Below are 15650 nucleotides of genomic sequence, written 5' to 3'. Positions count from 1 at the left end.
ATTAACAGATTTTTAAACGATTAATTGTAGGCATTACAAGGCAAATCTCAAGTTTGAATTATTGTTTAATCATCTCCCTTTGTTTTTTTTTTCAAGATGACGTGAGAGTCTCCCATCACCAACTCATAAAATTTGATTTTCTTAGTTAAAAATAAAACTACTCAATTTACATGATTTTTGGAATATGACATTTTTGTTCAGTCATGAGTATGTACATCAGATTTTATTTTTTGCTTTTAATAGAAGGAATTATGAAACAGAACCTATATATATATATATATATATATATATATATATATATATCATGAATAAAGCTAAGTACAAGTCCAGAATTCAAACTAATTAAAAACAAAAATACAGAAGAAATCTTGTACATGTCCACAATGGAACGAAGATGTTATATTCCAAAAGTTACGTAAAAATAGGACTACTTAATTAATTTAACTAAGAAAATCAAATTTATGAGTAAGCAAAAAGGAACTGCTGTCTTGCATCATCTTGGAAAAAAAAAAAAAAAAAGTAAAAATAACTATGCAATAATTCCAACTTGTGAATCAGCCTTATAATACTTATGATTTCACATTAATTGCTTAAATCGTTTAAAAATGATTTTTCTTTGTACATAGAAATAATTATTTGATCAATTTACTAGTAACTTTTGGAATATATCATTTTTGTTTTGTGACAAATATTTTTCTGTATTTAAAAAATTTTTTTTTTAAATAATTAGGTTGGGTTCTGGATAAGAACCTAAAATTACAATTATTTATTGTTTACCCGTTACACAAATTTCATGCATCATGTTTTTTAGTATTTGACAAGTTTATTTTGTATTCAAATTAGTTTTGTGTAAAGAAAAACTAAAAATAAAATTGCAAATTTTTCAGAGAAACAAAAGATTTTGTATTTTCATGGTCTCTTTATTGAAAGTTCCATAAAAATGATTGCTGGCGGTAAAAAAAACAAAAAACAAAACAAAAAACAAACAAAAAAGATTTTTTTTTTTTTTTTTTTTTTTAATTTATTCCTGTTTTAAAATGGCATAAGGCACAAAACATGTAACCGGTAAACACAAAAATAATGACATTAATTTGTAATTTATTAAACTTTCGTTTTATTTTAAGAATTAAAAAAATAGTGAACATTTTTTTGTAAAGGAAAAATTTTATATTCTATACAAGGTGTCTCAAAAAAAAAAAAAAAAAAAAAATTACTCACTTGACAATTTCACAATTTGAACATTTGCGAATATGATTCTTCAGTTACATTTGTCTTCTGCATTCGAAGTTATGCCATTCCACTGTTCATAATTAAAGGTTTTATTGTCAGTATTTAAAAAAAAAAAAAAAAAAAAGAGTACATTTTTACACTTTTTGAGACACCATGTATATATGAGACTGATTATTTGAGACTTGATTTTATATAACATAAAATAAAAAAAAATGAAAATCAGAAATTTTTTTTGAGCATACTTAATAACACATGATATACTTGTCTTATTTTTAGAATATAAACGAAAAAAAGAAAAATTGAACCAAATAAGTTGTAAGAATTTATACATGAACCTTGCAAGGGGTTGGGGGTGGGTTAAGGCTTCCATTTCAGTGGCAATTAATAATAGCAATTACAAAAGGGTTGTGTTTGAGGGCTATCGCAATGTAATTATGGAAATGGTCTATGTAGTAAAATAAATAACGACAATATTGAAAGACCTTCATCATTATCTATTGTACTGCATAGACTGTTTCCATAACTGCATTGTGATAGCCCTCAAACAACCTTTTTACATTTTGCACAATGCTTCAAACAATCCATAAAATCCTTCTCTAACAATTACGAAATTTGTTAGTTTTTCTCTCATAATTCATGTAATCAACTTAAAAAGCTAATTTATTTGACTTGTTTCATGTGACAAATAACATCTTTACCAAAAGCTTTAAAGAAAAAAATAATTGTAATAAATTCTAGCAATTATATAGCAATCAAAAGTTTAAAAAAGTTTTAAAAATTGCAGAAAAATACTATTTCATATATCAAATTTTGGAATGTTGACTTTTTTTTTTTTTTTTTACATTTTTTTTTATTTCAAAAATCTTTATGCTTAATTTTTTTTTTTTTCAAATACATTTTTGTTGCTTTTATTATGTTATTATGATTGGAGAAAAAGTACAGCATTTTGTTGTTTTAATATAAAAAACAAGCCCAAATTGATCCTCTCAACTTATGTACAATGAAAGAAAAATAAAAGTTGAGGATGAAGTTGTGTCAATTATTGAGCGTGGAAACATCAGAGCTCATTTTTTTTCTTTCCTTTTTTTTTTTTTTTTTTTTGTAAGAAAAATTTCATCTTCATCAGATAACAGGATGCTTAGAGTAAGCAGAGGCTTGGGCAACAGGTGAGAGGAAGATATTTAGACGAAAAGTAATGTCCTCAGTCATCATCTTTGTCCTTCTTGCCATGTTTGAGGATCCGGGTGAATTCAATGTAATCAAAGTTACCACCCTTAATAGGCGCTTCTCGAAATATTTCATCCACCTGCGATTAAAAATAAAATTAAATTAGAAGCATTCAAAGAAACTATGGTTCCACAATATTAAAAAAGAAAAAAAAAATCTTCATGATGTACGTATCTGTGAGGGAACAAAAATATATTCCATAAATCATGTAAATTGATAAATTTAATTTTTAACTAAGAAAATCAAATTTCATGAGTAAGAGAGAAGTTACTGTCTCATTGCCATCTTCAGAATAATCTTAAACAAAGGAGATAATCAAAACAAATTTCCATTAGAAGCTTAAAGAATGATTTTCATTATAAAAATGAAACCACTAGATCAATTTACGTGACTTTTGGAATATGAAATTTCCGTTTCATCATGGGTATGTATGGCATACTGGTTTTTCTTTTGTTTTTTTAAATGTAGGTGGTATTCTGACAAAAATCGAAACTGCTGTCATTTATTCTAACATTAAAGATTATCTTCTCAGATTTCTGAAATCAAACCCAAACATTTAAATTGAGAAATCAAAGTTTCTTGACAAAAAAAAAAAAAAAAAAAAAAAAAAAAAAAATCACTTCTATTCATCCCAAATTAGACACTGTCACTAAGACAATCATGAAATAGAGACCAACAGAGAGATGTTAGTTTCATTACATTTAAATTGCTGCATTTTTGTAGAGAGGGAATTCCAAGCAATTTGATGAAAGTAATATTTTTTTCTATGAGAAATTTTAATTTATCAAATTAATAAATAGAAATATAATAATAGAAATTAATAATTTAAATTTTTTTACAGAAAATTGGAAGGTTCTACTTATAGACACTGGTAATAGGAACTGGCCAATCAAATGGAGCCACATTCCGCTAGCAACCAATCAGCAACTGGAATCACTATAAAAATATTGGATCTTTTAGAATTACTGCACACAATTTTTCGTGTCCACACAAGAAACATCTTTGTATAAATCTTGAACTTTAAAAGTTTGCAGACGAAGAGCAGACTAGTTAGCTACCGAAAACTATTTTCGTCTCCAGGACTTATACAGATTAGATATTCACCAAAAACTCCTCTACAATTAAACATGGCTTCCAATTCAAAAGTTATTAGCGCAAAAAAACTTTTAACATCTGAACACCTCTACAGTGAAGGGTTGTGATTTTGTTGATCATTTACATTGAGGAAGCACAAGTGCTAGAAGTGCATCAGAGCACATTCAAACACAGCAATGAAACATTGTGGTGATGGGACAGGAATTGAACTTGGCAGACAGTGTGGTTTCTTATAACACCATATTTATTTTCACTGCCCTTCTCCCGTTTCACTCTCAATATATAGTCAGAAAAACTGAAATGTTGGAAACTGAACTAGCGTTTTCTCCATATGGTTTACATTTTATTAACATCAGATATACATATATGAAGTTTTAAAGCGGTTGCATCTCCATGGATCATTTAAAGCTGGGGGCATGTAGATATTCAACACAAAGGTTAACAGTGGTTCTGGATCATTTTCAAGAGAATTTTATACACATAAATTTGATCAAAACAGAATATATTTGAAATTTTAAAGGAGGTTCAGGCGATGTAAGTTCATTACGTTATGAGGGTACTTAAAAATTTGAGACCACTTTCAGTCTTCAGAAAATGTCATACATTTGATCCAAATTTCATAAAAATAAGATATGTTTTAAGAGGTTTATGCCTTCATAACTCCCTTACAGGTGCACTTAGAGGTTCAGGGAAACTTCCATTGTTTTCCAATAAATTTTATATTATACACTTTTAGATTTGGAGTAGATTCTCTAACCTTTCTTCCTTTAGAGAAAACAAACATCACACAGACATTGAAATTTATATATCAGGTTAAGAAAGTTCCTGTGGAACTTAATTTCAAATGATGTATTTTCAAATAAATTTTCATTATAATACCTTTGCTTTATATATACATTTTAAAGAACGTTTTTTGCTCTATCTAATCGCTTAAGTTACAATCATCCATTAGTTTTTGAATGCAGACAAAACCATTACCATTGTGAAAATGTTACAGGGGAAGAGACCCTAAATTGCTCAGTCGAGCACCTGTCATGAAAGTAATAGAGCAGATATAGATTCGCTACGTCCTGTGAGAAAGGAGGTAACAGAGAAAACTAGGACATCTCTCACCAGATTTCGAAGCTGGTTTTGCACTCTTTCAAAGCAGGAAAGAATGCTGTGAACAGCCCATCCACAGATGTTGCAACAATGCTCTATTTTAGGGGCTATTTGGCTCTTATACAGGTAGAGGATAGAGTCTGGAGTAAGATATTTTATACAGGTAGAGGATAGAGTCTGGAGTAAGATATTTTCTGAGGCAGCAAAAGGAGTTATTTTTCCAGTGACCTCAGTAAGTCTTTCCATTTCAGATTAGGAATGAAGGTCAGTCTCAAAAGTTTACCATGGCAGAGGGCTTTCTCAAGACAAGAGTTATTGATTTCAATTGAAGCTAAATGTGGATAAGAGTGTTGGTGGTAAAAAAAAAAATAGCTTATTTAAGTTATAAGATGAAATTATAATTTATCCAGAATTAGCTCATTACGTATTGTAATCAAATGACTTATGGAGAATTATTTTTTTAAATTTAAATAGAGACAAAAAAAAAAAAAAAAAAAAAAAAAAAAAAAAACTTACTTCTTCGTCAGAGAATCGTTCACCCATTGTCGTCAGCAGCTCTCGTAGTCTGTCTTCATGAATAAAACCTGTAAATTAAAATAAAAACATTGTTAAGTATAAAACAATTTATTCAATTTTACAATAGTTTTTTTTTTTTTTTTTTTTTTTTTTTTACTTGAGGTGGAGGTCAAGGTTTATCAAGGTCAAAAGGCCACCCTAGGATAATGGTTAATGAGTGTTGGGTAGATGGTAAAACACGTGATCAACAATAGAACTTGTGTAGAGTTTAATTATTTAAGAGGATGGCCCAACAAAAATTTATTTGCATTAGACCTGAAAATGACCATGTTAACTGAGAAACAGCTTCATGGTATTGCATTCCGTATGCAACTCTAGAACAGAAGCTTTGCTCATGGAATTCTTGTTTCGGCACAGATAGAGTACCTATTTACTATGCCTCCCCACGGGACAGAGTTAGACACCAGGGTCGTTTTTTAACGTGGAGAAAAGGTACAAAAATAAAAATTGTCTCAGTCGTGAAGGATTTCTCCTCCACCGAAAGAGAACAAGAAATAGAAGTGCAGCATCTGAAGAACAGATACTACACTTTGATCTTGTCCCGAAGGCCAAGTAGTTGCTATGTCAAAAGCTAGTAATGGAAATTTTTAATAGTTGCAGCTAGACAAGTATTTGCTGCGAATGTTTTGCAGAGAGGAGAAGGAGGTTGGTCATAGATAGAAGCTCGGCTGAGAACATGCCATGAAAATAGAGCAGAGAGAGAGAGACTCTTATGATAAAGAGAAACTAGGGAGGCAAAAAGGTCCTTACCCAATAGATTTCGAAGATGATTTTGTACCCCGTCAAAGCAGGAAATAATACTCTAAGCAGCTCCTCCCCAGATGTGGCAAGTGTAGTTCAATTAGGATAAAAAATATATTGCCAGCATGTGCACAATTTAACACATCTCATATCTTTTGTACAAACAACTTCTCCTGTCCTTTCGCCTTTTTATGGCTGCGGATTCATTGATATGCAAATTAATGCAATATCTAACTACAACAGTACTAAAAAAGTATGGCCAAGAACACATTACCTGAAAGTACTTCCTTTAAACTCCTCGGCCTAACGTTTACAGGAATAGATACATTGAGAGCATTGGCAAGGCTGCTGCGAAGAAAATGGGCTCTCTCTACCGTGCTAGAAAACTATTTACGCCTGAAAGTATCCTGTACCTCTATAAGGCCACCATTCGCCCATGTATGGAGTACTGTTGTCACATTTGGGCTGGTGCCTCTGCTACTTGCGTCTCAGTCCTGGACAGGGTTCAAAAGAGTCGCCAACCTGATAGGTCCTGAACTGTCATCTAGGCTTCAGTCTGACCCATTGACGAAATGTAGTATCCCTGTGCCTGTTCTACAAATACTTTAATGGTGAATGCTCTGACGAATTACAAGCACTTGTACCTCCTCGACGTGAATACTCCCAACAAACCCGACAAGCAGCTAGGCCCCACCCCTTCACAGTGGAGATCCTTAGGTGTAAGAAGGTCTTCTACTCAAATAGTTTCTTCCCCAGGACTGCTAGACTTTGGAACTCCCTTCCGGGATTCTGCTTTCCCAACTGTACTGACATGCAGAAGTTCAAGTGTAATGTGAACAGACATCTTGCTACCCATCTCCCTACATAGTACCCCTGCAACTTATGTCCCTGATAGTAGCCCCCTACGGCAAAGTGGCACTGTGCCTTGTTTGGGGTGACAATAGAATTAAAAATAAAAAATCAATTTTGTTAAAAACTTACTTCTACCTATAAACTTTAATTTTAGCCAAAAATTATTTTGTATCAAACAGTTTAAAGGTTTCCAAATGATTTTTGAATTTCACAATTTTTTCCCCCATCTATCATCATGCTCTTACTTATAACAATGCTAACGAGAATGGCAAATGAAAAACATAAGGAAGTTTACAATTACGTCACATTATCAAATGGAAGAACAGAATGTTACCCAATCAGATAACTGCCAGCGTAATTTAACATTGTAAAATAATATTTGATATTCTAATTTTAATATTTCCATGGTAACACACACACACATATATATATATATATATATATATATATATGAACGGCGCAGACATATTTGATATGTGCAGTCTTGGAAAAGTTGGAAAAGTAGGAAATATACAGAAAAAAAAAAAAAAAGACAAGGACGAAACAAATGCATTCAAATACATTTTCTCAGAGAAGGTTTGTTAAAAATAACATGTGCAAAAACGGGATGCATATTTACACTATCACCCCCCCCCCACACACACACACATTTTCTTTCAGTCAAAGATTTTCATCTCAGACAACGGATGTTAAACTTTGATACCAGCCTGAAGGTCAATTAATATTTTTTTTCTTTTTGAGTCAGTTAACTTCAAAGAAAAAAATAGTTTTCAATTTAATTGTAGGTTTGGCAACTACGTGATTATTTGGAGTTCAGCTTTGTTTGGAAATTCACATGGTTTCAGCAAGATGAAACCACATGCCACACAATGCATGATATGATCAATTTATTGAAAGAAACATTTGATGAATGAATAATTTCAGACCTGTCAACTGGTTACCTACTTTGTGCGATTTAACCTCATTAGATTATTTTCTTTGAGGATATATAAAGTCCTATGACTATGCTGATAAACTAGACACAATAGACTACTTGGAAGACGACATTTGACATGTTATTGCCAAAATACAGCCTAATTTTATGCATAGAGTTGTGAAAATTGCACCTCTAACATATGTGGCGTGGGGGGGGGGGGCATATGCCCGAAATTTTTATTTAAATTATAAATGCCAAAAATTAATCTTTGGAATAAACCACATTTAATGAAAAAATATTTTCCTGTGATTTATTTTCATTGTTGCCTTTGCTAAAAAAAAAAAAAAAAAAAAAAAAATTCATTTTAGTTTCAGACAAAAACTATGATAAAAAGAAAGTGCCTATATTTATTATAGAGGCAATACTGCAAAAGAATATATTAGCTTTGTGAGCGTGTCTTGCATAGTTTTTAATTTTTGAACATCTTTTGTTAAATTTCTATTTTGTATTAAAATTGGATGCTCTTCCAATTGGGTGATCTAGCAACTAACCCTAACAATGGTACATCAAATAGTGCAAGATCCAATTATTCTTGAATTATGAAAAAGAAATAACCATTTCTCAAATTCAAACATTATAAATTCAAAAAGGAAAATGTTGATCAATACCAGCAAAGAATAGCACGCACACACAAAGTCAACTTCCAGTAAACAAGTTTTTCTCCTTATTTGGTCATTTTCACCGAGCCACCCACCCTCATTCCTCCTGACTAGCCATTCTCACAGGGCCCGGTCAAGAGATTATTTCTGCCCTACAATTCGCATCCTGTTTGAAGAGAAACAAGTAGTCACAGGTTGCAAATAGTTGAGATTACTAAGTATTTTGTAACCTCCCTCCTCTCTCGGATGCTGGTGGAGAAGGAGGAGGTCCTCTTAGTCACCTTCCCTCATGCCAAAAAATCTAAAGTATGGGACACCAGCAGAAAGAAAGAAACAAGAAATAAAATGGGAGCAACTTGGAATCATGATCTCTAAAGAAGGACTTGTTTGTTGAGAAATAACTGCCCCTCCCCCTTACTTACATTCACTTCCGAACCAGATAAACCTCAGAGTAATAAAGAATCCTAAAACTGTTTGATAAAGCAGAAGTTTATCACCAAATAATTTTAGGTAATTGATTTATTTGCGTATGAGTTTCTGGTACTTTCACATTAATTATATATATATATATATATATATATATATATATATATATATATATATATATATATAAACTGCTTCATTTAATCACAAATTTATATACGAAAGTATGAATTTATGCGTAAACTTTAAGTATTTACTTCAAAAGTGCTCAATACGTAGGTAGAGCTAGGTAGTAAGTTATAAAATATATATGGCAATTAAGCTACACAGAATATTCGGCGTTTCATCCACGCTAGTTACTATATGTGCGTGTGTTTTTAAAGAATTTAAGATAATTAAAAAAAAAAACGTAAATAGTTTTTCTTGTCAATCTTCATGGTAAAATATATTTAACTTACTACTTATATATATATATATATATTTTTTTTTTTGATAACATATTTTTAAAGTATTTATTTTGTTTTTATTTTAAAGACTAGCTGGAAGAGTCAAATATTTTCACACGTTTGTTTTATTTATATACCAGAAAGACGTGTAGAAACTTAAAATACAACTGGACCCCAAAACAAAAGTACACACCAGAGGACAAGGTAATGCCTGGAATAAAGGTCTTTTAAAACTACATAATAGTTTTAGATCTAAGTCCAATAAGTAACAGAGAGAACCGGTATTCTGAAAACACTTTCAAATTCAAGTGCAACAGACAGAGCCTCTTTTTGAAATACATGGATACAAATAAACTGAGTTTTTACAAATGAAATCTAAATGGTTAAATACAGTTTTTAAAATAAAAATCGGTTTAACATCTGTTTTGGACAACTTTAAGAAATTGTCTTTTAAACTAACTTATTTCTATCCAGCTCTTTATCACGGAAGTGCATTTTTATAAGTTCATTTCATATGGCCAAACTATTTTTTGCACGTGCCTCCCTAATAATTTTCAATAATCTTCAAGGTCACTAGAGCTAAACCCGTCTTTAAAACTCATGGCACATCCATCGTATCATTCTCATAATTTCTCATCATGCCACGACCAAATTTCACTTCCATAGATCCTGTGTACAAATACCTGATATACTAGTATTCTAATATCTCCCATTTTTTATATATGTAAAGAGCGTTTTTTATTTATTTATTTATTTTAGAGAGCTAGCAAACTTTTAAAAAAATATTTTTATCATACAAATATGTGAATTTTTCCAAAGGTTACATTTTTGAATTTATAATTTAAATACAATTTCAGGCATATGGTCCCCGCAGCTTGTGCATAATCTAATGTTCCAATTTTCACAACCCTATGCATTAAATTAGGGCATATTTCGGCAACATTTTCCAAGTGGTCTATTGTGTCTGGTCTATCAGCGTAGACATGGGATTTTATATATCCCCAAACAAAATAAATGAGGTTAAATCACATGAACAAGGTGGACAGTTAACAGGTCTATTTCTTGAAATTATTCATCAAATGTTTTTCTCCATAAATTAACTGTATCACGCGCTGTATGGCATGTGGCCATCTTGCTGAAACGGGATGAATTGCCAAACCAAGCTGAAATCAAAATTATTGTTAGTTGCCAAATCTACAATTAAGTTTTCAATTTAAATTTCACCGCCTCTAATACAAAAAACAAAAAGTATAGATACAGAACATTTCCATATTTTTACAGATTATATAGTTTGATTGTAATAAAGAAAATTATATAATTTAATTGTAATAAAGAAAATTATACAGTTTGATTGTAATAAAGAAAATTATACAGTTTGATTGTAATAAAGAAAATTATACAGTTTGATTGTAATAAAGAAAATTATACAGTTTGATTGTAATAAAGAAAATTATACAGTTTGATTGTAATAAAGAAAATTATATAGTTTTTAAACCTTAGACCAACATTACTATTGTTAACATAAAAAATTTAAGTGAAATATAGTTGGAAATTAGGCCAAAACAATTTTTGATTTATCTATTCATGCACGACTTATTTGTGCTAAAAGCAATGTTACTTATTTGAAATAACAAATTGCATTTCAACTGACAATGTTATCTAATTGTCATGTCGAAATTAGTCACATATCCAGAAAATTATGAAAATTGGAAAGTAAAAATCAAATTATTAATCAAAATTATTTTCAAAGTAAATTGCAAGTTTTACTTAAATAAGCAAATCCCAAACCGAGTTACTTTCCTTGTTTAATTACACTCCAATGTAAATAAGTTCTTGTTGAACCGTTCTCTTAAATAATTAAGTTCCACCCTTACGGATCATTAGGTGTAGTCTCAACACCTACCTAACATTTATTAACCTTTGTCAGAAAAATTGCTTCCGGGCCTTGATAAACAGTAACCCTTTAGTTAAAAAAAGAACAAAAAAAAAAAAAATTTTTTTTACAACACTCGTTTTTATGACAAACTAGCAGGCCGGCCAGCATTGGACTCAATATATAGTAATGATTAAAAAAAGACTCATGCGCCACAACTGAGAATCGAAACCAAAACATTTAGCTTACGGTTTACTTTTTCCTTTAACGTTAATGCCTGCACTATGAAAACATGTTTGCTGCAAGGCTAAAAATTAAAAACTAATAGCTATTACGTTACACATGCATATTTGTAATGCCGTCGTTCGACCTTCACTTGGCAAATTCCATTATTTTTTTTTATTATTTTTTTTTTTTTAATTTACACTTTTGCACAGATTTTTCCCCCGGTTAAAACCCAAATATAAAGTTTTGCATCTGTTTGACTACCCTATATATGAAGTTTCATGTCTGCAGACCAAAAACTGGCAGGAGAGTTTGGTAGGCAAAACTTTTTAAATATATATATACACATACATAAATATATAGAATGGGGCTTGTATTTACTATAAACTTTTTATACAAATATTACGCAAATAATAATCATGTCGAATATCTGCATGAATATAATTACACGTAATATTTAACTAAAGATGATCATCCCATAAGAAAACCGGAATAACTAATAAGGAATTAATTAAAATGAATGATTAAAAGAAAATGCAAATTAGTTAGATCTTTTGCTAGTGAATGCAATTCTACGACCCATATATAACAAAGTTGTATTTTCTTTTTAAGTAGATAGAAAAAAGTATTTTTAATATGAATATCAATACACAAAAAATTATAGAAGTATAGATTTTTGACTTTTTTTTAATAAACCCAGCATAGTGGAGCTTGACAAGCCCTTATAGTCACAAGCACAAGAATGACTAAATAACACATGGCAACAGTGTTAAGCCACCATCACCGAGAGAGACAGATGTAGAGTGCTTTTTTTTCTTTCCTTTTTTTTTTTTTTTTTAATTTCTAGATGGTCTTGATCAAGCTGATTTCCTTACAAGAATATATGACTAAAGAAGTGGGTGGGTGGGTTAAAGATATATAATTTTATCTAAAATATAAAAAGATATATAAAAATGTTCGTCAATCTTGATTAGCCTTAAATCATTCCACAGACAATTATTTCAGTGGAATTCCTGTTTATTTGCCTCCCCATGAGGGCAAAGTTTGACACAAAGTCAATATTAAATGTGAGGAAAATCGAGCTCCACAAAAAGAGGCACATTGGATTAGAAAAAAAAAAAATTAAAATTGCCTCAATCAAATATCGTTTCTCCTGAACAGACCAATGACAGAATAGACTAAGTATCACATCAGAACAGATACTACACTTTGGCCGTAGTCAAAGAGTTGAATGACTTTCAGGATAGAAATAATAGTAAAATCATATGTATACAAACAATACATTTTTTTTTTTTCCTGAATTTTTTAGATAAGAATTAATAATTTGGATTATTCAGACTACTGTTCTCATCTTGGATGTTATTCTCGCAATATTTCAACCAATATAACCCCTAGCCTTCAAGTGCGTATTGTTGAATTCTCGAATTTGTATGAGATTTCTAAATTACAGATTTCTAAAATTTGATAAGATGTATCTGAAGATCAGATGTTGAATCGGTTAAAGCATCATGAAAATAACATTCAAGACGAGTAGTAGTCCGATACATCTATAATATAAATTTCCTGCGTTTATGTATGTACATATAGCAATCTGAAGCGAGAGCTTTGATGGTCTTAACCGTGACACACAGAGCTGGAAATGGCACATTTGTGAACAAGTGCTTGTGTCAAAAGCTGGCTACGTCAACCACCTTAAGTCGCTCAAAACTCCTGTTTAGGTCAACTCTGAACCTATTAGTCCGAACCAAACGATCTGTTTAACATGCAGCAAAGTTTGCAAGTCTATTGCTGGTTTTAAAAGACGTGATTGTTCATAGGAATACTCTTCAACCTCCAGAGGAAGTCAACTTGATGGAAATTGCTCAGTTTGTATATCATCTGCTTCAAGATGTGCAAATGTGCGGCGGGAGTGCAGAGTCATCCGAGATGGCATGGACAAGATTGGGAGAACTCAATGTGATGGCGATCATCTGGAAAGATGCAGCAATCAACATGTATATATGTATGTTTGCCTAAAACTTTCGATAGAGGCGACGGATTTTCACGAGATTGGTATCATTTTGAAGCTCGACCCTTCGGACAACAAATATTGAAAAATTGGCCAGAAACGTTAATTCCTTCACCCTCAGCTGGGCACTTTTGTACAGGGAGGGTCGATTTTTTTCACAAGTCATTCAACCCTCGCATTCAGGACAACACATAAAAGGCGTTATTTCGACCACTCATGACGTCACAACCATGGTAGGCACATCGGTAAGACTTTTTTCACCTGTTTTTTCCTCTGGCGCGTTACTGGTTCGAGCCTGCTTACTTTTTTTTTTTTTTTTTTTTTGCTCAACCAACACCCTTACACACACCTTTCTTTTCTGCCTCCGCATCACGAGTTTGAGCATGCCTGCCTACTACAACTTTTTTTTTTTTTTTTTTGCTCAACACACACCTCCAAACACCCGGGCAACGCCGAGCACCCAAACTAGTTTCTAATAATTATTTATATATTTCAGTGTGGCTAGACAAGCAAGTACTTCAAATGAAGATCAAAACTCAATAGAAAAGCTAAAGATAATCACGTGAGAACCTACTTTTGATTTTATAAAAATTTTTTTATATACAATAAAACACCACTTTATACAGTAGAACCCCGGGATACAGCATTGAAAATTAGTAACAAAATACAGTACAGTATACCTATATACATGTATATCATCAAATAACAATATAAAGAAACCTGTAAAACGGGGCAGATACCATAACCAGGGGTCAGGAAACACTGCATTCCACATCATAACCTGAGAGAGAGAAAAAAAAAAAAAAAACATCCCAGGACCACCATATCCCGGAGTTCTACTGTAATTCCTTGAATTAAAGTTTAAAATGCAAAAGTCGATGATCATGGTTCAATTGTGGTCTAAACAGAAACATTCATTTTAGACACACCCCTGACTTATCAAAGAACCTAAGGCCCTTTCGCTTGTGCCATGATAAAACTTCTCAAATGCACTTGTGATGTTAGGCTGTATAAGGGCGTTAAACGTTGGTTAAAATTAGGCGGTTCCTTCTTTCAATTGGAGGTTTAATTTTTTGATTATTGAATTTTCAATACTTGTCAGAGGCATTCTGATACAAAACCTATCTAAGAATACTCCCAGACACATACAGTACATGTGTGTGTGCAAATATAATAAAAAAAAAACAAAAAAAAACTGGTCCAGCTGTTTCAGAGTTCATGGGGAGCGAACTTACAGACACACACACAAAAGCCTTTTTATATATACAAGTAAAGATAACAGGGCAGCCATCTTCAGGATGCTTCATGTCAAATTAAGTGCAATTGTATAGTTGTTTAAGAACCAATAAGGAAGGGATACTATATTATAATGTACCTATTTACAATGCCTTCCCACGGGACATAGTTAGGCACCAGGGTCGTTTTTTAATGTGGAGAAAAGGTACAAAAATAAAAAATCATTTCAGTCGTGAATGATTTCTCCTCCACTGAAAGAACAAGAAATGGAAGAACCGCATCTGAAAAACAGATATAGATCCATTTTTTTTTAAATTTTATTATTTGAATATTTATTAACAAACGTAAATACTCCATCAAATGAGAAAATTATGCTTTGCCATTGTTCGCACTATACTATTATTCGTATATATATCTCAAAGTTTAAAAAAATGCAAATGTCTAAAACTGAAAAGTTCAAGAAATCAATCGATATAGAAAAGAAAACTTCTCACTATAGAAATAGAGTGCAGATTGCTTTCTTAATTTATTTTAGCCGGTGGGAGGCTTTCTGTTTGCTTTCTCCCTCCCCCTAAACACTTTAAATGGTTTTGTTAGTGAGTAAATAAACAAACCAAAAAACAGGCTAACTTGTGCACTGGGATTATTCATACATCCTTTTTTTTATATTAAAACTAGCAGGTTGCCCAGAGTTTCCCACCTGTAAAATATAAATATGATATTTTAATTTATGCAAATTTCATATTACAGAGTGAACTCTCTATCGATTATCTTGTACCCAATATATATAGTAATGATTTAAAAAGTAAAAAAAACTTAGGTGCCATCAGCTACCATTGAAACCAAAACATAGCTCTCCAGCCTTATCCGTTACTGTCTGGCATAAAAAAAAAAACTACAAAAAATTATGTTTAACCTACGAATGTATATTTGCGCATACATATAAAAAAACTTCAAGTTGATTCATGCCTGTAAAGTTGCAATATTTTTCACTTATGACCTCCCCCCACTTTAGCAGCTATTTTTACTGGTTAAAAACCAA

General features: G+C 31.6%; 1 protein-coding gene across 2 annotated transcripts in view; it reads right to left on the bottom strand.

Annotated features, from left to right (window-relative positions):
- Window positions 1-1529: 1529 nt before the first annotated feature.
- Window positions 1530-15650, bottom strand: part of LOC145296726 (myosin regulatory light polypeptide 9-like) — a 195347-nt gene continuing 181226 nt past the window's right edge. For both annotated transcript variants that reach the window (XM_080142732.1, XM_080142731.1), the window contains exons 4-5: window positions 5170-5237; window positions 1530-2536 (exon numbers count right to left, since the gene is read on the bottom strand). In XM_080142732.1, coding sequence (XP_079998858.1) covers window positions 2432-2536; window positions 5170-5237 — 173 coding nt within the window. In that variant the 3' untranslated portion in view covers window positions 1530-2431. The remainder of the gene's footprint in view (window positions 2537-5169; window positions 5238-15650) is intronic.

Source organism: Euprymna scolopes, chromosome 17 (genome assembly GCF_053919585.1).
Source record: "Euprymna scolopes isolate OS-2025 chromosome 17, ASM5391958v1, whole genome shotgun sequence".
NCBI lineage: Eukaryota > Metazoa > Mollusca > Cephalopoda > Sepiida > Sepiolidae > Euprymna > Euprymna scolopes.
Note: the sequence above shows the minus strand (reverse complement) of the source record. Positions and strands in the feature narration are given on the sequence as shown.